General features: G+C 58.7%; 1 protein-coding gene across 1 annotated transcript; it reads left to right on the forward strand.

The window, feature by feature from the left end:
* The first annotated feature begins 1,906 nt into the window (after positions 1-1,906).
* Positions 1,907-24,542, forward strand: CUEDC1 (CUE domain containing 1). The gene is made up of 11 exons (XM_064678142.1): positions 1,907-2,010; positions 14,129-14,590; positions 15,082-15,209; positions 16,088-16,214; positions 17,625-17,808; positions 18,581-18,664; positions 19,575-19,664; positions 20,411-20,504; positions 20,713-20,771; positions 21,094-21,164; positions 21,367-24,542. Exons 2-10 carry the CDS (start codon positions 14,300-14,302, stop codon positions 21,159-21,161), a joined length of 1,125 nt encoding a protein of 374 aa, XP_064534212.1. The 5' UTR covers positions 1,907-2,010; positions 14,129-14,299; the 3' UTR covers positions 21,162-21,164; positions 21,367-24,542.
* Positions 24,543-26,448: the final 1,906 nt, after the last annotated feature.

Raw genomic sequence — 26,448 nt, forward strand, 5'->3', positions numbered from 1 at the left:
AGCTCCCTCCTCAGCTGGCAACCGCCACAGCATCACATCATTCTGTCAGACATTGCATCTCCTTGAAGCCCAGATCAGGACCACTGGGCAAGCCAGGCTTATGATTCTTAAAAATGTTATTTTTTGTTGTTGTTGTTCTACAGGTTTCTGGGCTATTCTGAATGAACCTGGTCTAGTGGAAGGTGTCCCTGCTCTTGGTGGGGGGTTGGAATGAGATGAGCTTTGAGGTCCCCTCCAACCCAGACCATTCAGTGGGTTTATGATTTTTAAAAGCCCTGGGTCTTCCTTTAAGGAAGCATCAGTGCCTTTTGAAAGTCACACTGTTGGCATCTGCAATCACTGCTTGTGTCAGAGCACAGACCTCTGCTTTCCTCCAGAGCTTTTACAGTCCCTGCCTCCCAACCAACCCATTTAGTAAAAAAAAGGACATTTTACAAATGTGTGGAACCTTTTGTTGTCCAGAGAAGTCAGAAATATTCCATTCACTTTTTCACTTAGTTGTTCTCACCAGCTGTCAAGACAAAACCGTTTGTGTTCTGTGTTTTCCGTGCAAGGCTTGTTTTTCAGGGAATAACCAATTTTGTTGGAACTGGCTGAATTACATTCACTATTAATTCTTCGTAGTTGTATATTTCTATTCCCACTTCTTTTTACTTCCTAGTGTCATTAGCAGCTAAGACCCATATCAAAGGTATATAAAACTGCCTGTTTTCCCTGAAACAAGCCTGGATTAGGAAGAGATTGCAGCCACCAAAGCTCACTGCAAGGCACTGTGCCTTGGAAGAGTCTGGTCTGCGTTAACTTGGGGGAGAGAATGTTGTGGCACATGTTCCGTACACACTGAAGGCCAAAGGTTTGCCTCCAGTGTTTCCACTCTTACTGATCTCTGAGTTCCCTGTCAGAGCCTTCCAGATCTTAACCCAGGATCGCTCAGCTCCCAGACATGGATGAAACGATTGAGTGGGAAAAACCTCAGCATGGAGAGCTGTCCTGTCAGAGCCCTGGACCATCCCACACGTGAGCTTGCGCTCCAGCACCCACAGACGTGCATCGCAGCGGCCTTGCCGGATGCAGCAGGGTGCTGTGGAGGCCGTGGTGCCCTGGGATGTGGGTTCCTCCCACACCATGTCCGGGAGGTTTGGAGAGCCACGAGGGAAGCAGAGGCTCTGACCTGCTGCCGTTCATGGTCTCGCTCTGGTCTCTGTGGAAGGGGAAGTGTCTGCCCTGTGTAAACGGGCTCCTGTAACTTGTAAGACGAGATCACTTCCCGTCCTGAGCTGTCAGCTGGAGCGCGGGACATGGGATACGGCTGTTTTCTGTCTGTGCTTCAAGTGATGCTCTGTTACAACCCCATCTCTGATGCTCGGCCATGGGGCAGCAGTAGCATGTCTTCTTCCTTACTGCGGGACTGGGGGTCCAAGCTCCAGGAGCCTGAGACACTCCAAAGGTGTAGAGGAGGCTGAGAGCTGGGAGAACTGGGATCCATCCATCCATCCATCCATCCGTCCGTCCATCCATCCATCCATCCATCCATCCATCCATCCATCCATCCATCCATCCATCCTCGGGATGCTGCTCCCTCCACAGGCTGCCCAGGGTGGGAGATGCCGACCCCAGGGCTGGGGGTGCCAGGGAAGCCTGGGGACAGCGGGGGGACCCCGAGACCCCCAGCCCCCGTCAGGGCTGCTTCATCCCGGGAGGCGGCGGGGGCCGGGCGGTGCCGCCCCTCGGTGCTCCCGGGGGGACACCCGGCCCGGGGGGGGTGACCCAGCCCCGAGGGGACCCGCACGCCCCCCGCCCCCGCAGCCACTGGGCTCGGCCCCGCTCCCCGCGCCCCCCCGGCCCGGCCCCGGCCCCGGCCCCGGCCCCGCCGCGCCGCCCCCCGCTGCCGGGCACGGCCGCCCCCGCCCGCCCGCCACGTACGTCTCCCGTCCCGGCTCCTTTCCATGGTTCCCGGCGTGACTGGAGCCGCCCGCCGCCGCCGCCCCCGCAGCGCGGCGCCGACCGCCGGTAAGGGGGGCGGGCCGGGCCGGGGCTCTTTGTGCGCCGGGCCGGGCTGGGCTGGGCCGGGCCGGGCCGGGGCCGGACCGGGGCGGGCGGCGCCGCTCGGCCTGCGCGGGTCGGGCCCGGGGCCGCGCGGGCCCCGCCGGGCACGGCCGGGGAGCGGCGGCGCCGCCGGCTCGGCCTCCACCGGGGCCCGGGCGGAGCGGCCGCGGCGGCGGGACCGGGCCCGGGGCCGCGCCTGTTGGAGCCGCCCGGCCGCCCCTCCGCAGCCCCGGCCCGGCCCCGCCGCGCTCCGGCCCCGCCGCGGCCCCGCGCCCGCCGGGTCCGGGAGGGTCCCGCGTGGGGAGCCCTCGGGGCGGGGTGGGGGGGGAGAGGGGGGCGATCCCGCCGGCCCGGCGTGGGGTGAGGGTCCCGTCCCCGCGTGGGGCCGGCAGAGCCGGCCGGGGGCAGGACCCGCGTCCCGCTCAGCCCCGGAGCGTCGCTGCTCCCTGAGCGCGATCCCTCCGTGCGCCGCGGGTTTGGGTTTGGTGCCTTCCTGCTGCTGGACATCCTCCCCATCCCCGGGTTCATGGAGCAACGCCCTTCACACCCCGACATCCCCGAAATCCCCGACACCCCCAGCATCCCTGCCGGGCGGGTCAGGGCTTGGTGCAGGAACGGCAGGGCCCTGGCGTGCCATGGTGTTGGTGGTCACCTGCTGGGGTCATTCGTGAGCCCCCGTTCGGGTGCCCAGGGCAGCCAGACCTCACATCCTCCATAGGGATGGAGGGCACTGTCCTGCCAGGCTGTTCCTCTCCCGGGGTTCCCGTCCAGCGCCGAAATTGCCGCCGATGGGTTGTGGGCACACGGTGATGGGGAAGGGTTTGGGAGCTGCCTCTCCCGTGCAAGTCAGAGCTGAAAGCAGCGCTCTCCCGCACCGTCTGTCTCACAGGCGGGTTGGAAAGGCTCCCTTTTATTATTTTCTTAAAAAGCAGTGGAGTCACACCTCCTCCTCACACCTCCTCCTGCTGCTACCACTGACAACAAACACAGGGGCCGGAGCCATAAGGATTTCTGTGGGAGAGCTGCCATCCTGGGCTGACCCCTGAGGCTGCCAGTGGGGCTTTGCTGATGGGGCTGCCCCACGGCTGGGGAAGCTGTGGCTTTCCTCACCTCCTCCTCCATCTCTAACAACACAGGCTGAGTGGCATCTGCTCCGCTGCAAAGCTTTTTGTGGTTTTCACGGAGGTTTTCCTGTGGAAGTGGCTGGCTGGAGCATGGCACCGGGACAGCGAGACCCCAGGGGAGCCCTCTGGGAGCAGAGATCGGTCAGTGCTGTTGGTGGGGTTAGTGGGAAGCTTTTGGTGGTCCTTATGGCAGAGACCCTGCCATCAGCTCCTTGTTGTGCACATGTGGCCTTTCCCACTATGTTATCCAACCACCTGGACAGTGCCTGTCTCCTTGTGAGGATGTGCCTGATGCCAGCAGAGCCTGACACACTGATCCCTGGGTGCCCACAGCCCCTTTCCGGTGCTGAAGCCCCTGATTGCCAGAAGCGTTTCTGTCAAAGGTGCCCATCTTCTTCCCAGCCACAAAGTTCCTGAGAAAGCTTTGACTTTTCCAGCATTTTATTTAAAAAGAGTTTTCAAATGAAAACAAACAAACAGAATGCAGCAAACCTGACCTGCTGCCCCAGCTGGGTCTGTGGTGGGGCTGAGTGGCTGTGCCATGGTGGCAGTGCCGTGGTTCCCTCTGCCCCGGGGAGCAGCAGCACGAGAGCGAGCACTCAGTGCTTATCTGCCTGCACAAACCCCCTCTGCGGGGGCACAGATAACAGGGGGTGCTGTGGGCACTGATGTTCCAAGTGGGAGAGGAGCTGGAGGGTCATTCGGGCCCGGGGTCTGTGCCATAAGGGTAAAGTCCCGAGGTGGGTGGGGGCTGTTGCAGTAACCCTGTGGGTGCCTCGCTGGCGCATCTCAGGCTGCTCGTGGGCAGAGCTGGGAGGCTTTTGGGTGGCATGAGTTAGTGATGATGATGGTAATTGATAGCTATAAAATAAGAAAAAAAACTTTAAGTAATTGCCCAAGCCCTTGGCAGGTGTGCAGAGCAGAGATGGGTCCCTCTCCTGTGGCGTGGCCAAGGTGGCAGCAACTCTGGCACCATGTCTGGGGTGTGGAGGGATGTTGGCTGGAGCCTCACCTCTGCTCGGTGGCCCTGGGCTTGCAGCAGCGGTTTGGGACCAGGTTTTCCCAGGTTTGGGTCCCGGTTTTGGCTGTTCTGCCGGTTCCCTGGGGTCAGCACGGGGGCTGGGTGGGCACCGCAGCGTGCGAGGCGAGCCGGGACAGGGAGAGACAGCCGGGACGGCGAGACAGTCCCTGAGTGGATAAGGAAACTGGAAGGAGAAAGAAACCCACCCGGCTGGGTGGAAAGCTGGCTGAAAATAACAGGAAATGAGAACAGGGGGAACATCTGGGTCCAGCTCTTGCACCACTTCCGACGGGCGCGGGGCGGCTGCTGCCTGCGGGCGACAGCGGCCGCGACCCGGCTCCTCCACGGAGCAGCCTCAGCGGTGGCGCGTCCCCACCGCTGCTCCGGCAGCCCCGGAGTGCTGGCCAACAGACACCCCGTTCCCTGCCCCGGGGCTCCCGGTGCCGGCGGTACCGGGGGGCACCGGCTGCGCTGCCCCGTCCGCGGTGCCCCCGGCCCGCCCCGCCGGCCGCCTTTGATGCGGGTGAGTGGCAGGTCCATTGTGGCCCCTTTGTGCCTCCCTCGGTTCTCGGGTCCGCACAAAACCTGCCATGGAAACCAGAGCCAGCCGCTGCCCCAGGAAACCCGCAGGCGCAATTAGGAAATGCAAATAGGAATGCAAATTCCTGCCTCGCCTTCCAGGGCCCGGAAAGTTGTCCCTGGGCCACCGATGTCTCTGGGCCACCGATGTCCCCAGGCCACTGGAGTCCCCATCTGTGGGGACGGGGAAGGTGTTGAGGCAGGACTGAGCAGGGAGCAGGAGCTGGGCTGAGCAGCTTTTGGGGTGCCTGGGGCTCTTTCCGGCCGCCCCGCGCTCAGCAGTGAGGGACGGGGGCATCTCGACCCGTGCCGAGCGGTGACTCATAGGTGACAATATGACATTGATATTTTTTTCCATCCTCTCGGTTGCCCAGCGACAAACAAACAAACAAGTGTCTTAAAACCCAGAGTAATAGCCTCACAGGAACTGTCCCCTCCTGCCACGGCTGGCGAGGCTGGGCCCTGCCATATCCTGGTCACTGGAGTCTGCCTGGATCTCCAGGGTTGTTTTGGGGAGGTAACACTGTCCCTCTGTTTGGAGGGTGGGAGCTGGCAGAGGGGAGGCAGTGCCTGCTCAGTGGTGAGGACCCTCCTCATCAAAGTGCAGCAAAAATAGGTTGAAAAGGAGGTAAAAGCTACCCAGCAGTAACTCTGGGAAGCACAAACTCTTCAGGTCTTCATTTCTAGGTGACATTTAGGTCCCCAGAAGAGTGTGTGTGGGTGGAGGGGGAATGATGGGGCTGAGGAGGATGGAGCGTAGAGCGGTTAAGGGCAGATGCTTGTCTGAGCAATTCCCCTCCCTGGGAGGAAGCAGCAAGGTTTTCTTTTCCCATCTGCTGGAGGAGCTGTAGCTTGGAGCCAGGGAGACGAGGTTGACACGTGGAGGGCATCGTCCACAGCAATAATCCGTGTGGGGAATGGCAGATCCTTTATGGCCCAATCTGAGCCTAATCTGGGGCTGTGCTGCTTTAAACCAACCCTTGTTGAAGGCTTTTATTTTTCCAAGTTGCAGCCCCTGCATACTTTCCTATCGGCAGCTGGAGTGGTGCGGGATGTGCATCCCCATTAGTGGTGCTTTTCTCCAGCCCTAGCCTGCTTTTATTGCTGGGAAATGAGCTCTGACTCCTGGAAGTGGTATTTCTTCCTTCTGCCTGACAGCTGGTCGATCCCTGCCCTCGCTCTCACTTCCCCAGGGAAGGCACACGCAGCTGGGCACGCAAGCACACCGGGATGGAGCCTGGCCGCTGTCCTCGGCATAGGAAAGCAGGGCTGAACAAGGGAAAGCAGGGAGATATCTCCAGAAAGTGGAGGGAAGGGCGGCTGCAGCCCTGGTGAGGGGATGGGTCACTGGGAGCACGTGCAAGGCAGTGGTGGTGACAGGGGACAGCCTTTGGGGAGGATCCTCAGCTCCTGGAGCCTAAACTTTGTTTCTAAAATCCTTGTGGCTTTTAACCTCCCTGACTGGTGACTGCCACCGTCAGGCCAGTGCAGATCAACTGGGGTGGGACGGTGACAAACTTAAAAATAATGAAAGAGAAACGAGATGGGATTTTGAAGAAGAATGTGAGCCATTTGGGTGGCTGAGCCCAGCACATGGTTGGTGACAAAGTGAGCAGCAAGCAGAGCCACTGCTGAGGGTCTGGGTCCCCTCACTGCCCACAACAGGGCTGTGCTGGTGCAGGAGTGATTCTGCTGCTGAGGAGACTGAGAGCTTCTCTGAGCACTGGCCTGGCTTCAAATCCAGGTTAGTGTCCCATGTAGTTTCTATGTATATCTGTGATGGAGCAGAGGGAAAGGAGCAAAGTCAATATTTTGCCTTTCAGGGCTTTTCTCTGCCCTGTGAGCCGAGCTGTGCTGGGATGGAGCAGCCTGTGCTGGAGGCTGGCAGGAGGGGCCTGACGCAGGGTGTTAATTAAATACCTGTCCCTGGTGAGGTGTAGCCTTTCAAGCAGGTTCTCCTCTGCTGAACAATGTCACCCTGCATGAGGGAGGACAAAAGCCTGGTGCAATTACAGTGTGACGCCGTGTCCCAGCACAGGGAGGGTAGTGCCCGGATTGTTGGCTCGGCACTTTCCCGGGATAGCTACATCAGCCATATGGCTTAGTGACTCATAAAAAAAAACCCTCCTCTGTTTGTGACTTAATTAGTCCCTTTCTTCCCCTCGGTCTTGGCTGGCAGCGAGGAGCACGGTGCTGAGGCACTGCAGGGTGAGCGGGGCCCGGCCGGTCCTGCCCTCATCCCGGGTGCCAGGGATGGGTGGCCATGGGGTGGCCAGTGTGTGGCAGGAGGGCATCGGGCAGGGGCATCTGTGCTGGCTTTGTGCCATGAATCACTGCCGTGCTGTGTAGTGAGGGGCTGGGAGGGGGGAGCTGAGGGGGGAAGCCCTTGTTCCCTCCCCGGGGACCCCACAGGCTGCAGATGTGCTGATGGAGGTGCAGGACCTTCCCACATCCCTTGTGGGTCTCACCACACACACGGTGTGGAAACCCAGGTCCTTTCCTCCTCCCCGCCTGTGGTTTGGTCCCCAGGGGAAGGGGGATCACGGCAGCCACGCTGTGATCACCTTTAAATCTTCTCAGCAGCCCCTCTGGCCAGGGCCCTGTCCTGGTGAATAATTCACCGTGTGCCGGCAGAGAGAGTTTTACTCCACTAATTTTGTTTCCATAGAAACTCGTGCGGTCTGTGCTCCGGAGCCTCGGGTGAATCAATACGGGATTTTTCCTTTGCACAGTGAGCGATGGCCCTTAAACCCTGACGGCAGGAGAGCTGGAGGCTGGGCCTGGGCTGCGCTGCCTGTCCCTGCCTGTCCCTGCCTTTGTAGGAAGCCCAGGGCCAAATCCTGCAGAGATGCTCTGCACCAGGCTGGAGCAGGGTCAGCCCAGTCTAATCCCAGTCTATTCCAGTATGTTCCTGTAAAGAGCTTGAGGGGAAAGGACTGCCTCTACTCAGGCTCTTTCCCCCTTTTCCCCCTCCTGTCCTTTAATTTCTGTGACCCTTGACCTATAACAGCAAATTAGCAATTGGGAATAAGCCATGCTAATTATCCAGGGAGCAGGGCTGGCCCTGCCCGCAGCCTGTGTTCGTTTTCTCCCCCTCTCCTTTAGGTGCTCTCTGCCCAAATCTAACCCAAAAATTGCCTGGCAGTGACTCCTCAGCACGCCCTGCCCCGAGCCCAGCCCCAGGGAACGTCACACACCTTTGTCTCCACAGGAATTTTTATTTTCTTTCACTCCCAGCTGCTTCCCGAGGCTTTTGTGCCGAGCTGGGAGCACAAAGGGAGGAGAGGGATAAGCGGTTAAAGATGGGTTTGTGTGACATATGGCGCCAGGGCTTTGCACGGCGGCCGGCGCCGGGAGGACGCTGGCGGGCACGGGGGTCCTGGGCTTCCCTCCTGCCAGGCTTGGGGTGGGTAGGCTGAGGCAGGGGGTCCGTGGTGGGTGCAGGGCTGTGCCGTGGGACGGGGGCAGCGCTGGCTCCGGCCGTGCCGCTGTCGCGTGCGCCGCTCCAGAGCTCCGAGCTCCGGGCCGCGTGTGTTTGATGTCGGCGGTGAAAGCTGGAGGAGGAAAGGTCACCGACACCAGCCACCTCCCGCAATAATCTTATATCAGCCTCCCTGCTTTGGGCAACCTCTTGGATCTAATTTATTACACGTTGATGCAAGATAGCGTTGAACAGAGACGCAGTTAAACCGTACAAAGGGATGCCGGGTCACTTTAATCGCTCACACTTGCTTGACCTATTTTTTTTTTTTTTAATCCCTTCCTGGAAACCTTATTTCATGTTTGAATTCCCTCAACTATTTTAGGAATGTCGTCCTACCAAGATCAAATTACCTTCAATGAAACCAGTGCAAGGCGGCCTCGCAAGGCAGGCGACTTTTTGGATGAGGATCTAGTTCTACCTCATTAATGTAGGCTTAGTCTGGGGGGGCTGTGGTCCTGGCATGGAAAACCTGTGAAAGCCAGGGATTAGCAGCACAATGCCGAGGGGCAGCGGGTGGCTCTGCCTTGCTTGGCAGAGAGGGCTGGGGGCACCAGGACCCCCTGGCAGCCCTGCAGATCCTGCTGCACCCCCACACTGGCAGGACAAAGGTGGGTGCTGCTCTGGGGGGCAAGGGGTCCCCCGTGTAGCCCTGCTTGGCTCTCCTGTCCCAGCTGAGTGTGTTTCCCAGGTTTTATCCGGGTGTCCTTGGTTTAGGAGCCAGCTGGGTGCTGTGGAGGGCCGACATCTGGTCAGCTCACAAAGGGCTCCCATAAATCTGTCTGGAAGGAGGGAATGGCCGGCACGGCTGGGAGAGCAGTGGGTGTCCCGAGGCAGCAGCAGCCACTGCTTCTCTGAAACATGGATGTGGAGCATTCAGAGTGCAGGTCTGGCCATGGGCTCCCCAGCAAAGCCATCAGGTGAGAGCACCTGAGCAGGAATGCTGCCAGTGCCCAGTGTCAGAACCAGGATCACTCCATGGCTCTCCTGGTTCCTCTGCTCTCAATCGCTGCTCTCGGAGCCAAGAGGGGAACTCCTGTTGCAGAGAGGTATGTGCTGCACAGGTTCCCAAGCAGGACTTACTTGTGCTCGCCTCCCTGATTGCTTTTGCCTTTGAAAAGGGCTTAAACCCAGCCATTTTAATATGCAGTAGAACAAGTATTAAAGGGAATCCTCAGGTGCTTATTTGTTTCCGTGAAAAAGGATTTGCTGGCAGGCAATTTTCCCAGGCTGCAGGCCCAGGAGGGGTGCTCAGCATCCCCTGAGGTGGAGAGGAAGGTGATTTGGGAGAGACTGAGAGGGCCTCATCCTGCACATCCTTGGCAAGTTTGCTGTTAGGCACTGGTATCATTTTTGTTCCTGATCCTTTACTTTTCATCCCAATTTCGATCCCATTATAGTCACACCTGCAGCTGCTGAACAGTTCCCAGACTTCTTGTTCCCATATTGAGCAATCCCTTTTCAGGAGCCTGGCTGCAGCAGAGCTCAGCACATCTGCTCTGGCCAGAGCCATTATTTCTGGTTTAACATCCCTAGTTTTGAGACTTCCTCCAAGAGTGTTCCCTCCAGGAGCTGGGGGGGCTGTCAGCCCTTGTCTCCAGATAATCCTGTGCTTGGAAATGCTCCTGCTCTGCACCACAGGCCTGGGCTTGCAGCTGCCGTGTGATGGGTGCCCTGGGGGAGCTGGGGAGTGCTGGGCTGGGGGGAACCAGTGCTTGGGGATCCCCCCATCCTGGCTGCAGACGTGTTTTCAGGGATGATCTGCAAACACAGCGTGGCAATAGCAGGGGAAGAGGGGCCGGGCTGGCTCAGCGGTGTTTGAGCAATCCCATCTGCTGTCTGAGCCGCAGCAGACACTGGGGAAGGGAATATTCTCGTTTGCACTTGGTGCCAAGGCTCTTCCCCGAGCGGTGAGGGCTGCGAGCGATCAGTCCCAGTGCTTTTCCAGCTGCTGGCTCCTCGGCCCGGGCTGTGTTCCTCACAGAGCCCAGCAACTGTTGTTTCCAGCATGACATTACCGGTCTGACCCACCCCCGGGATTATCCAGCTGCTCTCTGCACCGTTCCCGGATGGCTGACGGGAGGCAGCCTGTGCTCCTTGCACTGTGCCCGCGGCCCCTTGGGCCACCCCTCCATGGGAAAAGTCCAGTTCTGGGAGGTACCGAGTGCCCAGGCAGGAGGATGTGCCCCCAGGCTGTGAGCATTATCCCTCCCCATGAGCTGCACTGAGGGTTCCTCCTGGCTGCGAGGTCTCGTTCTTGGCGCTGGCTCTGATCTGAATTGTGCAAGTTCTTGGCAGCTTGGGTGGGAGAAGAGCTGGGTGCAGCCCTGGGCTGGCACGGGGGAGCCTCTTCCCAAGGTCAGCTTGTGTTTGGTCGCATTTTCTGGTTTTAAGTGGTGAGCTTGGGGCAGGAGCTGCACACAAAGGTGTGCTGGTGCCTGAGCACAGCCTGCAGCCATGGAGGTCTGTGGGAGAGCATCCCACACTGTCCTGGCTGTGTGGTGACACCAAAACCTGCCTGGGCATTTTCAGTACCAGCCCCATCCCGGAGCACAGTGGCACTTGGATAAAAGCTGGTGTGGACATGGCATCAAGGCAGCCCTTCCTGTGGGGCTGACAGTGGAAGAGCTGGCACTGGGATGTCACCTGGCATTTTCCCCATGGTGCAGGTCAGTGCTGGGACAGCCACCACCACTGGATGCAGAGGTGGCTCAGCTGGGCACTGCCACTCTGTCCCCAGGGCGAGCCAGGACCGGGCACTGCCCATGCCCTGCCAGGAGGAAAAGATTTAGGCCATGCTACTGGGGCTGGTGGGGGGCACAGGGGCAGTGCCAGCCCCAGCAGTGTCCCTGCTGCCACCTCGCCTCTCCCTGTGACCCGTGGACAGGGACACGCACCCGGAGCTTGCAAAGCCTTTAAGCTCCTCCTGTGATGGGCGCAGCAGAAGGGTGAAGGATTACGCCTGTGCCCGGGTTTGGGTGAATGAATAACAGCATTCAGGGGCCTTCCTGCAGGAAAACAGGGCGAGAGCTGTTTTCAAGCGGGAAGAAAGTTGATCAGGCAGCAGCCAAACGAGTCATCACAGCCCCATTCTGCAGATGGGGGCACGGGGTGAAGAGGAGCCCAGCCCGTGCCCCGAGCACACCCGTGCTCATGCCTGGGCTGCAGTCAGACACCAGCTGCTTCTTTCCTTTTTTGGGAAATCCAAAGGATTTTGTTTTTCCTGGCATCTTCCCAGCCCCTCACTGACATCACAGCAATAAGGGCCAGGAGCGTGCTGAGCCCCTTCCCTGGGGGTCCCACTGCCCTCCCCATTGCTCACCTGAACATGCTGTTGCAGGCACGCAGGCACTGGGGAGGATCCTTGGAATACAACTACCAGCTGATCTTTTAAGTCAACTCGTGCCAATGAGGGGACTTGCTTTTCCCTGGATTTTTTCCTCATGCTGGTGTAGTGGTTTGCATTTCTCTGGATTAGCAGCAGGACTTTAAAAAATGGACTTAAAAGCCTTCATTTGTGGTGTTTCACCACTGTCACCTCTGCCCACAGTGGTGTTTGCCCACAGGGCACGTGGAGCTGCCCTGGTCTGTGCCAGGGGCACTGGCTGCACCTCTGTGTTGCCAAAGGTGTCCTTTGCAGCAGCCCCTGCGAGCCCCCAACCCCCAGGGAGTATGTCAGGGCTGGGAAGGTCCCAGCAGCGCATTCCCTCGGGACTGTTTGAAGCCAGATGTTCAGCAGAGCCTTTTTGGTGTATAAATATCTTGTCCCCATCCCTGATTTCGTTCATCTTCTGACCAGAAGCTCTCTGTTGCTCGGCACGTTGTCGTGCTCAGTCACGCTATCCAGCACTTCCAGAGAGCTGTTCCAGACTCTCATGCAGTGTTCACTAACACCTCCCCAGAGCAGAGCTGTTGGCATCAGGAGAAGTCCAGAGGGATGGCAGGGGGATTGCCAATGCCTAGCATGGTTGTGGCCCTCATGGTCACAGGAAAGACCTTAAATACACACTCAAAGACAAATGCTGGAAGACAAAGACCCCTCCAGCCACAGATGCTCCTTGTTACTTTATAGATTTGATGATTTTTAAAGAGACCTAGGGATTTCCAGCCTGATTTTGGGGGCTGATTTTGCTATTGGAGGTTTATGGGCTGGCATGGCATTTCTGAGCCAGCAGCTCTCCACAGAGACTCTCATCTCTGTACGTGGATCCGTGTGTGTGTTTGCAGTGTATTCTGTACAAGCTGTGTTTTCCTGGGTGTCCAGGCTCTTTCACCATCCTCTTGGAGCAGCCAAATCTTTTAAGGAGGTGTGTACCCTGTGAATGTGTTACAACTCAATTTAATACATGACTAAACCAGCCATGCAATATTGCAATTAAAGTATAATTCCAGAGGTGTGAACAATGCCGGGCTCTTTGCTGGGAGTGAGTCAGGGGAGCGGAGGAGGAACCGAGCAGCAGCATTTTATTAATTGACTCCAGCAGATTTATTTGTCCTCGGTGAATAGAGCCGGGCAGAGCTGTCGGAATTGTTCCTGCTCCGTGCCTGGCTCCTGCAAGCCGGAGCAGATCCCGGGGACAGAGTGCAACAGCGCGATGGAGACAGTTCCTGGCTGAGTGGTCACTTACATGGATACTATCAGTGAGCAGGAGCGAGCTGGGGGCCCCTCGTGCCCGGCAATGAAGCTGCTGCCGCTTTTCCACGGGTCCTGTCCCGCGGGGCAAACAAATGCCACGGGAAGGTGGCCCTGGATGGGGGCCCTGTGGCACCGTGCTCAGCCCAGGGACCCTCGGCCGAGGTGCAGGGTCTGGTCGGGTGCTGGTGCTGGTGCTGGTGCTGGTGTTTGCACAGGGCTGCTGTTGGTGCATCCAGATGCAAATGCTTCCAGGATTACAAAAAAGCCGGGGAAGGAGAGCGGAGTGTGCCCGGAGCAGGAGCAGGAATCATCCCCTGTGATTCCTCTGGTACCGAGCCAGAGCAGCACTGTCCCTAGGGATGAAGGCCAGGGTTAACCAGCGTGGCAAAAGTGAACCTGCTCCCAGAGTTCCCATTGAGTTGCCCACGTTTTTCAAGTGTGTTTCGCTCTCAGCAGCCTCTGGAAGCCTCTCTTGGAGCAGCTCGGGGCTGTGAACTGAGGCCAGGCGAGCTCTGGGGATGTGGCTGTCACACAAGGCCTGGCTCTGGGCAGGGCAGAGCCCGAGTGACCTTCAGAGGTGACTGCTCCTCCTAATGGCTTAGAATCTGATTATACCCTGTTTCGCTAAGAAATGTGCTTGGCACGTTCTTCTGCATTAAGTACCATTTAGGGACAGTTATCCTGAACTCTCTGCCTGCTGCTTAGGAAAAAGCCTTTGAAAATGATATTATGGATCAAAAGTGTTCCTGGGGTAATTCTGTTTCAACAGTGGAGTTAATCCAGAACTGAATTTGGCCCTGCATTTCCAAACGAGAAGCAGTAGCTGTATAATCTGTTTATGGTTTTAAAGTGAATGTTAATCTTGGATTTGGTGGCTTTTCCAAAGAGTCGATTTTGCCGTGCTGCACAGCATTTTACCCCCTGCTCTGACACTCTCTGAGCCGACTCCATGTTTTATTTTAAAGAGCGATTTTACCGTGTTTATAAATACATGTCAAGCATGGAAATGTTAAATCTGGGCAGCCCTCGGCAGTGGAAGTAATGCCATTTTTCTTGCCTTGCCTTTTGTTTGTACAGCCCCCGGCGTGGCACATCCACGCTCCGGCGTGCCAGGGATGGGCCAGTCCCACGAGGGCGCAGCGGGATGGGTCGGATTGAACCGGATGTCCCTGGATGAGATGGGGACCTGGCGGTGTCTCAGGGTGCTGTCCCGTGGGTGATGTTCTCCCCTCTCCCCGCAGGTGGGAGGATGCCGCAGTGCGCCGGGGGCTGACCCGCGGAGCCGCCGGCCGCGGGGAGCGGGACCCCCGCTGCCCACCCATGGTCCCCGCTGGCCGCCGGGGCAGCCCCCCGTGAGGAGGGCGGCGGGCGCAGCAGCACCGCGGCCGCCGTGCCCCCGCAGCCGCCCCGCCATGACGAGCCTCTTCCGCCGGAGCAGCAGCAACGGCGGCTCCCGCGGCGGCTCCTCCGCCCAGGAGCTCAACAACAGCCGCCCCGCCAGGCAGGTCCGGCGGCTGGAGTTCAACCAGGCCATGGAGGACTTCAAGACCATGTTCCCCAACATGGACTACGACATCATCGAGTGTGTCTTGAGGGCCAACAACGGCGCCGTGGACGCCACCATCGACCAGCTCCTGCAGATGAACCTGGACGGCAGCGGCTGTGACGACAGCTCGGACTCGGAGGACAGCATCCCCCCCGAGGTAACCTGGGGGGGCTCCCCTGCCTGGGCTGCCCTGCCTGGGCTGTCATGAGTGGGCACGTCAGTCTCATCCTGCCTCCCTTCTGCCCGGGCACGGTGCTACTCGGCTGCTGCAGGCAGGCAGAGGTTTGAGTGCCTGTTCAGCTGGTCTGGAGCACAGCCTGCCTGGTGCGTCTGGGGCACTGCTTGAGGCTCCAGCCAAGGTGCTCTCCCTACTCCCTCCTACCCCAAAACCCAACAAAGACCCTTTGCTACCGTCAGAGGGACTCTGCAGAGCTGTGTGCTCCCAAGGACCAGCTCACCCATGCTCATCCCTTGAGCAGCACCTCCAAACTCCCCCAAACCCCTTGGTGCAGGGGACCAGTGCCACGAGGTTGCCCCCATCCTCTGCAGTGTCGTTCAGCCCGTGCTGTCAGTGCTGCTGCACTGGGGCCCTGGCCCAGTGAGGAGCATTTCCCTGTCCTGCCCTCACCCCATCCTCTCACCCTGCAGATCTTGGAGCGGACCCTGGAGCCGGATAGCTCGGATGAGGAGCCCCCTCCCGTCTACTCCCCTCCTGCCTACGAGAGCCAGGCGTTCAGCAGCCGCTACCCCCGAGCACCACCCACCCCCCCGCCCAGGTGAGCCCCCAGCCCCACACACCTCCTGCTCCTGGTGCACCCTGTGCCTCTCCCGGGGGTCAGGCTGCCATCAGCTGGCCCTGGCATGGGGTATCTGACCCCACTTTGTTGGGGTCGGGTGGGATGAAGACAAAGGAGATGAATGAAGCTCACAGCTGGCTCGGAAATCCCTGCAAGGCCCTAAAACACGAACAGCTGAGGGGCCTGGAAAGCTGCTCTGGCAGTGTGTGGAATGGCAAAAATGAGCTCCCGGGGGCGGGGAGTGCTCGCCCCTGCTCACAAACACCAGGTGCTGGGCAGCCGGGCCCTGTGTGGGGCAGCAGCCAGGCCCTGTGTGGGGCAGCAGCCAGGGCACTGAGCTCTGGGGTCTGTGGCCCTGCAGGCTGGGGGCTCTTCCCCAGCAGCAGCACCACCATGGCTGTATCTGTGGGGCTGTGGGACCCCTGTGTGGTGCCCTGGCCACCCCTGTGCCAGCCCCTTGGACACAGGCTGTGCAGGCTGGGTGTGACATCTCGTAAGAGACCTTTATCAGCTTCGTAGGTGAATCCCTTCAGTGCCGGGGCTCCACCAGGCTGGTTTTTGGGAGTCTGAGTGAAACAGGGAGGAGAAGGAAATCCCAGCCTGCAAAGTTGCAGGGCAAGGCTTGAAATGCAGCTCCCAGAGATTCCAATTGCACAAGGAAAGCCTTTCACTCTCCAGGGCTGACACTAACACCACAGGTTGGGGAAGTGTGCTGGGGTTTCCTGGTTCCCAGGAGCGCTGGTGGAGCTGGGCGAGCGCTGCTGTGCCAGGCCCTGTGCCCTGCTGCTGTGGCAGGTGTTGCTGGGTTTCTCCCTCGCCAAAGGGGCCCACAAGCACAGTCTGTGCTTGTCCCACAGGACGGACGTGCCGGGCCCTGGCAGCACCCCGGCACCCGGGCACTACAGGAACTGGAACCCGCCGCTCCTGGGCAACCTCCCCGAGGATTTCCTCCGCATCCTGCCCCAGCAGACAGCCAGCACACAGGTGAGCCTTGCTCCCCTTTCCAGCCCTGCATCCCGGCTCCACAGCGTGGCATGGAGCACTGACCCCTGTCCTCAGCCACCCTGAGCTGCAGCACCAGCACTCTGGAAGCATCTGGGTACTGGGTGTGCACTAAACTTGGAGCATGTCTTCAAGGCAAGACTAAAGTGGGCAAGGTGTGAAAGGAGAATCTGTCAGTGAAGCTTTCATATTTTTCCTGCCATTACCTCAGTGATTAGTGCCAGAAATGCCACTTGCCATACGCACCTTGTATTTTCAATTATTTGAAAATCTCACCTGCTGCCCTGGTGAGGAGCAGCAGGACCAGTAACACTGCAGGACCAGTGGCACTGCTGGGGCACCTGGGGGCTGCTGCAGTGGAACTTGGGTGGGAAAGCTAGTGCAAGCCAGAGGATTTGCCCCTGGGAAATCCGAGTCCCCATGTGCTTCATGGCAGTTTTGAAGCCACCAGGTTTGGATGCCTGCAGCAGGGCAGGCAACGGGCAGCACCCTGTGGGGAACAAGCAGCCCCAGCACAGACTGTGCTGGGCATCCAGCTCAGTGCCAGGCATGCTGCAGTCTGAGGTGTCTCTCGACTCTTTGCTAACACTAAATGGGGCCAGCACCCTCCTGGCATGGTGATGGGCTGGAGGGGCTGCAGAAACCCTGCTCCTCCCTCCCTTTTCGGCTCCAAAGGCAGCCTGCCACATTTTCATGAACGATTGCCCTGCAAGTTGAGCTTCGTGGGCTCTATTACCTTTCTGGGAATAGGAGTGTGCCAATTCATTTGGGCTCAGGGGGAGGAGAGGAGCAGCTGCCCTTTTCTTTCCCCGGTAATTGTGTGCTTTTGCTTTTTATGGCTCTCTGGGAGCAGCTACAAATCAGATAAATATTGTAGGCAAGGCTGAGGTTGTGCTGCAGCGTGGGGCTGTGCTGCTCCCCAGGTGCGAGGTGTGACGTGCCTCGCACAGGGACGTTTGTCAGCGGGAAATTGCAGACTCTGCTCTTTTAGAGATGGGAAATAAAAGCAGCAATGCTGGCTGAGACCCTTCTCTTGCCTGTGGCAGCACAACCCCACGGTGTAAAGTTAAAAATCTGCCAGCCTGTGCTTTGCACGGGAGAACTTCTGGCTCCGAGAGGTTCCCCTGTGGAATGTCGGTCCCCTCCATCCCATCCCCCTTCCCGGTGGCCAGAGGCAGTGATGCCCTGTCCCCCTTTGTTCCCTTTGCAGCAGCACCATCCTGAGGGGACGGTGCTGTCCCAGGGACCTGCTGGGGAGCAGCAGTCGGTGGCTGTCCAGGCTGGGGGTGAAGTATAACAGGAGCAAAATGCCAAGCAGCCCAAGGCACTGCCACAGGAACCCCCGGGCACCAAGACCACCACCCGACCTGTGCCGTGTTTGCCTCCCCCCAGGGTTCCCAGAGCTGCAGGCAGCCCCTGTCGAGGGGGCTCGTCCCGCGGGGCCAGGGCTCCCTGGAGCAGGAGCGGCGCTGGAAGCAGTACCTGGAGGACGAGCGGATCGCGCTCTTCCTGCAGAACGAGGAGTTCATGAAGGAGCTCCAGAGGAACCGGGATTTCCTCCTCGCCCTGGAGAGAGGTGAGAAGCACCTGCAGAAACCTCTGCTTTTTGGGTGTGTGCCCATCCTCTGACACTGGCTGCCGGCAGCATTGCCCTGCCAAAGCAGAGCCAGTGCAGGATGTGGCCAGGCTGGGGGCGGGTGTCTGACCTGCACACACTGGTGGGCTCCTGCTCCGGGTGCTCAGCGCCTGCCACAAGGCTCTCCTCCCCCTGCTCACCTCTCTGCAGTGTCTCTGGCAGGGCCCAGCAGAATCCATAGCAAGGAGCTTTGGAAATGCCCTCTGAGCCCTCCCTGACCGTGCATCCTCCCCAGGTGCTGGCAGACCTGGACTGGAGAGCAGTTTTCCTATGACTGCTCCTTCCCTGTCACCACGCTCATTCCCAGTGAGCTGGTTGCTTGTCCAGTGCCATGGGGAGGGTGTGGGTGGTTTTACTGCTCCTGATCACAGAGCTGCCCTTCCCCTCCTTCTGAGCCCCCCAGCTGAGGGGCCTTGCAGGTTTGCAGGGTCCTGGCAGCACCTTCACTGCAGAGGCTGGAAAACCACGCGTGTGCCTGCCGCGTGCTCGCAGTGGGTGCTGCTTCCTCTGCTGGGTGAGGAGCAATCCCACCCCCTGCTGCTGCCTCCCACTGAGGGGCTTGTGGTCACCGTGCTGAAGTGAAGCCCCAGCTCCCTCCCTTGCACTCAGCCTGTCCCTTGGCAGCCACGGGGGCGTGAGGGGAGAGGGGAGGGAGCCGCGTGCTCTGCCCCGAGGGTCTGATCGAGCAGGCACTGTGCTTTCTGTTTTTCAGATCGATTGAAATATGAGTCCAAAAAATCCAAGTCAAGCAGTGTTGCTGTCAGCAACGACTTTGGTTTTTCCTCCGTATTATCAGGTAACTTCCAAGGCACATGTGAGCATCATCCCTCTGCAGCAGGATGCCCCTCAGGCCCTGCATTCCCAGCCCTCGGCCCAGCTGCCTCCAAAGTGGCTGGGGGGGCAGGAAATGGGCTGAGTCCTCCCTGCTGCCCCCCCAGCACAGGAGAGGAGCTGGTGTGTGGTGGGAATGGGTGCTCCTGCCCTCCCCTCGTGGAGGTGCTCCTGCATCCTGCCTCTGTCCATCCCTGTCCCCCCTTGCCTGAGCTGGAGCAGAGGATTGTGCCTGGGAGGCATAACGACTGTTCCCGGGTAATCCTGATTAACCTCAGTGAGGGAGCAGCTGCCCAGAGTCAGAATTAGAGCTGGTGTCTGTCGATGGCCCCGTGCAGGGTCGGGTGAGACGCAGTGGCAGGGCAGCCTGGCAGAGCTCCAGCTGGGCACACGGACCTGGGGAAGGGGCACAGCCCAGCAGGCACAGGGACATGGCTCTGAGGGTCTCTGGTCCACCTGACTGAGTTGGAAGTCCTGCTCCTGATGTGGTGACCCTGCTGTCCTGGGTACCACGATCCAATACCCAGAGTGCAGGTAGTGCCCAGGGTAATTTGGGGCTGCTGGGCCTGGAGCAGCACAGAGGGAGGTGCCTGTGCTGGGACTGAGCCACTGCTCACCCTACATCCACTGGGGGGGAATCACAGCGAGGGTGGGCTGCAGGCCCACATCTGCACCCACCAACACAGGGGTGTGTCTGCAGAGGGCCCTCGTCCAGAGCCAGCCCTGTGTGCCAGTGCTCTTGTCCCTCCTGCTCTGGCTCAGCTGTGCTCATGGCAGGGCTGTGCTTTGCTAGCACTGGAACCGGGTCATGAAAATGGTTTGTCTCGAGCCTCCCCTCATCACACACTCCCAGTGACCAGATGTTTGCCTTCCAGGTGATGTAGCCCCCTCTGTAACCAGCGAGGCCGGCGGTGCCGTGTCTGACGATGCCTTATTCCGAGACAAATTGAAACACATGGGAAAATGTGAGTCGGTGTGCGGGCTCCGTACGGGCTCCGTGCTGGCAGCGGGATGCCGGGGAGGGCTGGAGGGGAGCTGGGAGTGGGGGAGGCAGGGGGAGAGGTGGCAGCAGTTTCCACCTGCCTTTCACAGCCATGGGCTGGTGCATCTCTGCCCCGTGGTGCTCTTCTGGGCCTTGCCAGTGGCAGGATGCTCCTGGGCTGGACACTGGCAGAGTGGGTGAGAGAGGGACACTCGAGTCCTGCTCCAGTTCTGCAGTGTCCGTCTGTCCCTGGTGCACCTGTGGGTTGTGGCGAGAGTGGAGGCTGCAGGTGGTGTTGGGTAGAGGAATTTCTGGCCAGGGTTTGTGTGAATCCTAGAACAGCAAGCCAAGGGTTTGCTGTAACTCTCCCTTTTCCAATCCTTTCCTCTGGAAAGTCACAACCTGCTTCTCCCGCCTCAAACTAGACCCAGGTCCTCGGGCAGCCTGGGCTGGGCTGCAGGCAGTGGAGACACTGGGGAAGGTTGGGTCAGTCTGGGTTGTGAAAATCCCAGCCCAAGGCTAAAACATCAGCACCTCCCACCAGGGCCAAGGCAATCCCACCAGGTCCAAGCCTGGCAGATTTGCGCACTCCTGGTGTTCCCAGGCAAACCCAGGGCATCGCTACAGGGCTGTGGGTGGCTCTCACACCTTGGCCCTGCCTGTCTCCTCCCCTGTGGCAGCTTTGGGAAGGTGTTGGGGTGAGACCCTCACCCAGTTCCTTCCTTCCAGCCACGCGCAAGAAGCTGTTTGAACTCGCCAGAGCCTTCTCCGAGAAGACGAAGATGAGAAAATCAAAAAGAAAACACTTGTTGAAGCACCAGGTGTATCCTAAAAGGGAACTGGGGGAGGGCCCAGGGCTGTCGGAGGGGCCTCACTCGGGTGCTCCTGGGGGCTCCCCAAGGGCACAGTGTGGCTGGAGCCCCCAGCTGCCCTGTGGTTGGGCCCTGGGATGGGAAGGGATGGGAAGGGTGATTGTGGTGCCACAGCCACCTCCCGGCCCCACAGCTGGTTTTCCTTAGTGGAGGGTCCAGGATGGGGACGGCGGCTTCAACAGCAAATCTCCTGGATGATGTGGAAGGCCATGGATATGGTAAGGAATGCTGGGTGTGCTGTGCTGGGCGTGGCTGGCTGTGTCCTGCAGCGCCTGGCCCCGGGTCACCCTGGGGATGGCCCAGGTGTGACCACCTGGCAGAAATACCCCTGTGGGCCAAAACCCCCTTCCAGTGTTCTCAATTATGGCAGAGAACCCCAGTGTCCTACTGGGAATTGTCTGTCTGAGCAAGGAAATCTCTGCCCCTGGACAGGGGCTGGGCTGCCTCCCCCTGGGGCACCTCACTAGGCTGGGACTGTGGTGCAGTGGAGGTGTCCTGGTGTGGAGGTGGCTCCAACCCCTGCCTGCCTCTGCCTTTCAGATGAAGACTTCCAAGCACGGAGGCAACAGCTCCGGGAGGAGGAGGAGACGCTGAAGGAAGGGCAGTAAATGGTGAGAGACACCTGGGGATGTGTGTGAATGGTCCCGTCCATCTGTCCTGGCTGGAGGAGAGGCTGCATGCCCTGGGTGGGTCCAGAGTGTGCCTGGGTGGGGACATCAGTGGCCGTGGCTGTAACAGCCCCAGGTGCTGGTCGTGGTGCAGCTGAGGCTGAGCACGTGCTGTTCTCCTTCCCTCCCCTTCCCCTCCCCGCAGGTCCCAGCGCTGGGGTTTCTTGCTGGCACAGGACGTGCAGGAGGCTTCACGAGGAGATGGCTGAAAAAGGAAAAACCCACCCAACAAATCACCCAGATTTTGGCTGTTCCCCCTCCGCTGCTGTGCTCCTCAGAAGTACAAGTATTGAAGCGAGGCACAACGTTTTCTTACCAGCGGTTCGAAAACAACGTTTTCTATCCAGAAAATCAGCCAAAAAGGAAAAAAAAAAAAAAAGGAAAAAAAAAAGAGAGCAGCTGCTGCGAGCGGCTGTGGAGGAGCCAGTGGAGCTCAGGCTGGGGAGGAGCAGGCCCGCCTGCTCTCCCGGTCCGAGCGGCGTCGCAGGAGGAATGAAATCAGTCGTACTAACGAGGACCCGTTCACACGTGGGGTCTGCTGGGCCGGAGCACTCCTGAACATATCTGTAGTGGTCTGAGGCAACTTCACTCTGCGCACACTGGAACAAAAACCACGTGAGAAAGGGAAGCTAACAGCCGTTGTCTATTATTGCTAGGAGTAATGAGCAGAGATTCAGATCAGGTAATAGTCAAATAATATAAATTGTTTATAAAGGAAAGGCCTTCTTTTCCTAGGCGTTTCACTTTGAATTAAACCTTTGCCTTCGGCATTGCTACAACTGCCTTGAAGTTGGGACGCTTTGTGCCGCCGTGAGGCAGCACCAAGGGCTGGATTTTGCACCAGTTTAACCCTCACTGACGGAGCAGGACACGTCCCACGGGGTGTGGGGTGCCGGGGGTGGTCCTGGAGCCTGGAAGCTTAAGGGATGCCCCCGCTGTGGGTGAGAGGCAGAGCCCGAGCTGGGTGTTTGCAAGGCTGGTGGAGGTGTTTTCAGCATGGAGAGTTTGTACAAGGGCTCGGGGGCACTGCCGGGTCTGGTGTGGGACAGGAGCGGAGCCCCTTCCTCGTGCCCACAGCGCCGGAATCGCTGCAGCTCTCGGAGATGCTGTCAGGCTAAAAATAATTACATAAACAAATTCCTTCGCTGTGTAAGTACCGAGTGACGAGCGTAAAGGCAGAATTCGCTCCCGCCAGCACATTTTCTCCTCCTTTATCGGCACAGCGTTCCCTGCCAAATGCAGGAGGTGGCTCTAGACGTGCCTGTTTCACTCCCTGGCTCCCGCGAACCGGCACAAATGTTGCAGGATTGGAGCTGCGAAGGCGGCAGACGCAGAAGCCCCAGCCATCAAACACTCACGCAACTGTTTTCCCTGCCTCTCCACGGGGTTTGGTAACAAAAGTCCCTGTTGCAGGCGCTGGCTCCCGGCAGGCTCCTCTTCAGTCCCAGCGGAGCCCGCGTGCCTTTGAAGTGGACGCCAAGATTCCCCCTGCAGCAGCCGCTGCACCTGCTGAGCGCTGCTGTCGCCCCTCGCAGCGCGGAGGCATCGGGGGCACCATGGGCTTCACTTGCTCTTGGTTCCTGGCCAGGGCCGGGGCTGCTCCCGGCTGTCTGTGGCTGCAGGGTCCAGGTAGTGTCTCATTAGCTCAAAGTAAATGTTCCCGCAGCACTGGCACTCAGACGAATCCCGGGGTGCCAAGGGTGAGGGCAGGATGCGCTGGGCTGGGAGTGCCCTGGGATACCAACGAGCTTTGAGTTCCTGAAATCAGAGCAGCAAATCCCAGCTTTGGTGTCTGCTCCTTTGCTTTCGAAGGAAGGATTGAGGAGCATGTCCCGAGTCGTGGCAGCCTGGTGACAGGTTAGAGCCATCCCGTGCCAGGGGCAGGGCTCTGAGCCGCCTGCTCCCTGTGGTGTGCCCAGCTGTGCCTCGGGCTGCTCTGCACCCTGCAGGGGAGGATGGGGCTCTGGAGGAGCGTGTCCCCTCCTGGCTCAGAGTGCAAGGGGCCTAAGTGTGAATCTGGGAACAGAAAATCCTTTACTCCCTGGGTGGGACTTTCATTCCCAGCCTGAGAGTGGTGGAGAGAAGGAGGGGCTCCTTGCTTACCCTCTGCTGGCCCTTGGGGCCATAGGAGGCTGCCATTACCCCTTCCCAGTCCAAAGCAGCTCTGCATATTTGGAAGAAAATCAAGCTTGGAACCGGATCAGCTTGTCCCAGTTCCAGCGCCTCTCAGCTACCGAGGGCTGCGCTGCCGGCGAAGTTTCCATGAGCGCAGGAAGCAGCGGCAGCCGGGCGGGTGCTCAGGCTCTGGCGGGAAGGGAATTCTGCCCTCCCAGAGCTGGAGTTGGTCACGGGAGGGCTGAGGCAGCGAGGCACCGGTTCCTGGGCACTCGCAGCTCACCCCCCTCTGCCGAGCCTTGGAGGGTTCGCTGTGCCCAGCACGGGCTGGATCGTGCCGTGGGCGATCAGTTGGGCTCTCCTGGGCACATCTCACATCAGTCACAGGCCAGTCCTGCTGCCCCACTGGCTTTAGCTGCAGCCAGAGGTGGACGCTGTCCCTCCTCTTGGCCTGCTCAGGTGGCACCTTCTGTAACCCAGCCAAGGTTTTCTGGCAGAGGAGCCTGGGGACAGCAGCTGCCTCTGCTTTCTGCCTGAGCACGTCCCCCGAGTGCCCATCACCATCTGCTCCCCGTGACCCATCAGAGCCCACAGGGCTGTGGGGCATGTGAGGAACGGGGAGAGGAAGGAAGGGTGGTCTGGGGGCTGTGAGCTGGGACACGGGGCCGTGGGGAGGGGACGGGTGGGGTCTGCCCTGCACGGAGGTGTTGTGGTGCTGGGGGGCCCTGTGCCCAAAGCAGGCACCGCACTGCGGGCACACGGGGCTGGCACAGCGCCCCGGGGACGTCTTGGCTCACACCACCACCAACGTGCCCTTAAACATCCCAGGCCTGGCACAGCCTCTGAGTGATGTCACCCTGTAGCCATGTCAAAACATCTTGGAGGCAACAAAGCATCGTTTTAATGGAGGATGGAGAGGGATTATTTTTGTGTCCTTTAAAAAAAAAAACCCAACAAAAAAATCAGGTCTAATGAGTAGAAAGGCCACAAATCCGGCTTGGGAGCCAAAACTCATTTCTTACATTAAAATGTCCAATTCTCAGTGATATTTGTATCATTTCTCTACGAAAGAGTTTAAAAAGAACAAACCAAACTGATCTGTGATGTTTGTGAGTGTGACTGTTTTAGAATTTATTTCCATAAGTGATTTTTTTCTTAAAGATGTTTAATAGTAATTCCTATAATAAAGTCCTGTTGTACTCTTAACACTCAGGGGTATTTTTTTACTCCCATTTCTTTACAGTGGGAAGAAAAAAGAAAGGGGAATGGGGAGGGAAGGGGCATCTCTAGCCCAGCTCCAGCTGTGCCCCTCAAGGCTGCAGATGCCCAAAATCTGCCTGGCTCACTGACTGCACACTCCTGATGGGGCTGAATTTGCATCTGATGATTTTCTCAAGAGTTTGCCTTTCCCTTCCTTTCATGTTCCCTACAAACAGGCAGGAAGAGGAAAACTTGTGGTGAAAAACTCCTCGGAGCCTCAAAAAGCAGCACATGGACCCAGAGATGAAGGGAGTCTGATGGTGTGAGGGAAGGGCATCAAGCCCCACTTCCAGGAGCCCCCCGTGTCCCCAGCCAGTGCCCAAAACCTCGGTCTCAAGCTCTTCATGTTTGGGAAAAGTAGTAGTTTTGGCCCATCCAGGCTGTGCTGTCCTTGAGAAACACCCCCAGGCAGCCTGAGCAGAGGGCTGTGACCTGGGGATGGCTCCACACCTCCACAGTGGGCAGCCTGTGACTTGCAGGAGGGGGGTTATTCTGAGGCTGTCACATGTGGCACTTCACGGGCAGCCCCGGGGGACAGTGGAGGGCCAGGGGGGCAAATGGAGCATCCCTCTCACATGCAGGGATAGGCCGGAGTCCACTCCCTCTGCACCAGCTGTCCAGGAGCAGCTTCCAGTTCCTGGCAGGATTAGAGCTTCCCAGCCTCACGTGTGGCTTGGAAACCTTCCCTGTGAAAGAAGACCCTGGAAAAAGTCAAGGCATTCTTGCCTTAAATGTCAAAAGCATAGAAATGGTGGAGAAACTCTGGCTGCCTGCTGCAGCCAAGCGAGTGCCGTGCTCTGCGGGGAGCCAGGGCTTTCCAAGGAGCTGAATGGCCCAGGGCCTGCCCAGTCCTTGGAGCAGCTCAGATGTGGCCCTGGAGCAGTCCCAGCAACTCCTTTTTTAATTCCTCTTCTCCACAAGGACAAGGGTTTTGCTTTCAAACCCGTGTTTTAAGAAAACCAGCAGCTGAGAAAAGCCCAGGGCTGGAAACTGGTGAGATGAGGATGAAGCTGGAGATCTGAGAGCCCGGCAATACCTGCTGGCTTGTCAGGCTGCCGTGGAAATTTACTGCCCCCTTCCTTCCCGAGCCTGGAAGATGGAAGCAGGGATGTATTTTTTTTTCCCATCAGCTCATTCCCAAGCTAAGGGCTGCACCTAGTGACCAGCTCCCTGCCAAGCCAGGTTGGTGGAAAGGCTGGCTGGAGCAAGGCTGTTTACACTGGGCCGGGGAGGAGCTCCTGGACTTTATAAATCAAGGGGCAGGGCTGGGGCTGCCAGGACAGGATCAGGTCAGGGAGCAGACCCTGAACTGTGCAGATCCCACCATCTGTTCTCTGTCTGGGCGAGACCTGACACCAAAAGGTGTTGGACTTGATGATCTCTGAGCTCTTTTTCAACCTTAATGATTCTATGAAAAGAATCACCAAGCCTGCCAGAGCTCAAAGAGCATTTGGACAACACCCTGAGGCCCATGGTGGGATTGTTGGGGTGTCCTGGGCAGGGCCAGGAGTTGTCCTTGATGATCCTTGGGGGTCCCTTCCAACTCAGAATAATCTGTGAGTCCATGAAAAGGTGATGGGGTGAGACTGACCCTCCCCACACCCCAATGCTGGTGACAGTTTGCAGCCCGATGTCACCCCTGGTCCCCTTGCCCTCGCTGCCATGAGGATACAGCAGTGCTGAGCTTGGGGACAGCAGACAGGGCAGTTCAGTGCCATGGGCAGAGGAGATGAGCCCCAGCCCTTTTTGGGGACATCATTCTTAATGTATGAAGAGAAACGACTCCACTGTGGAGGCGCAGGCACAGCATCTCCGAGCTGTCCCCTCCTTGAGAGACTGGCCAGCGAGGGTG

Source organism: Pseudopipra pipra, chromosome 21 (assembly GCF_036250125.1).
Source record: "Pseudopipra pipra isolate bDixPip1 chromosome 21, bDixPip1.hap1, whole genome shotgun sequence".
NCBI lineage: Eukaryota > Metazoa > Chordata > Aves > Passeriformes > Pipridae > Pseudopipra > Pseudopipra pipra.

Coding starts and splice junctions, on each gene's coding strand:
- CUEDC1 (XM_064678142.1), top strand. CDS start 14,300: ATGACGAGCCTCTTCCGCCGGAGCAGCAGCAACGGCGGCTCCCGCGGC. Junction 19,665..20,410: donor ATTGAAACACATGGGAAAAT/GTGAGTCGGTGT, acceptor CCTTCCTTCCAG/CCACGCGCAAGAAGCTGTTT. Junction 20,772..21,093: donor TGTGGAAGGCCATGGATATG/GTAAGGAATGCT, acceptor TCTGCCTTTCAG/ATGAAGACTTCCAAGCACGG.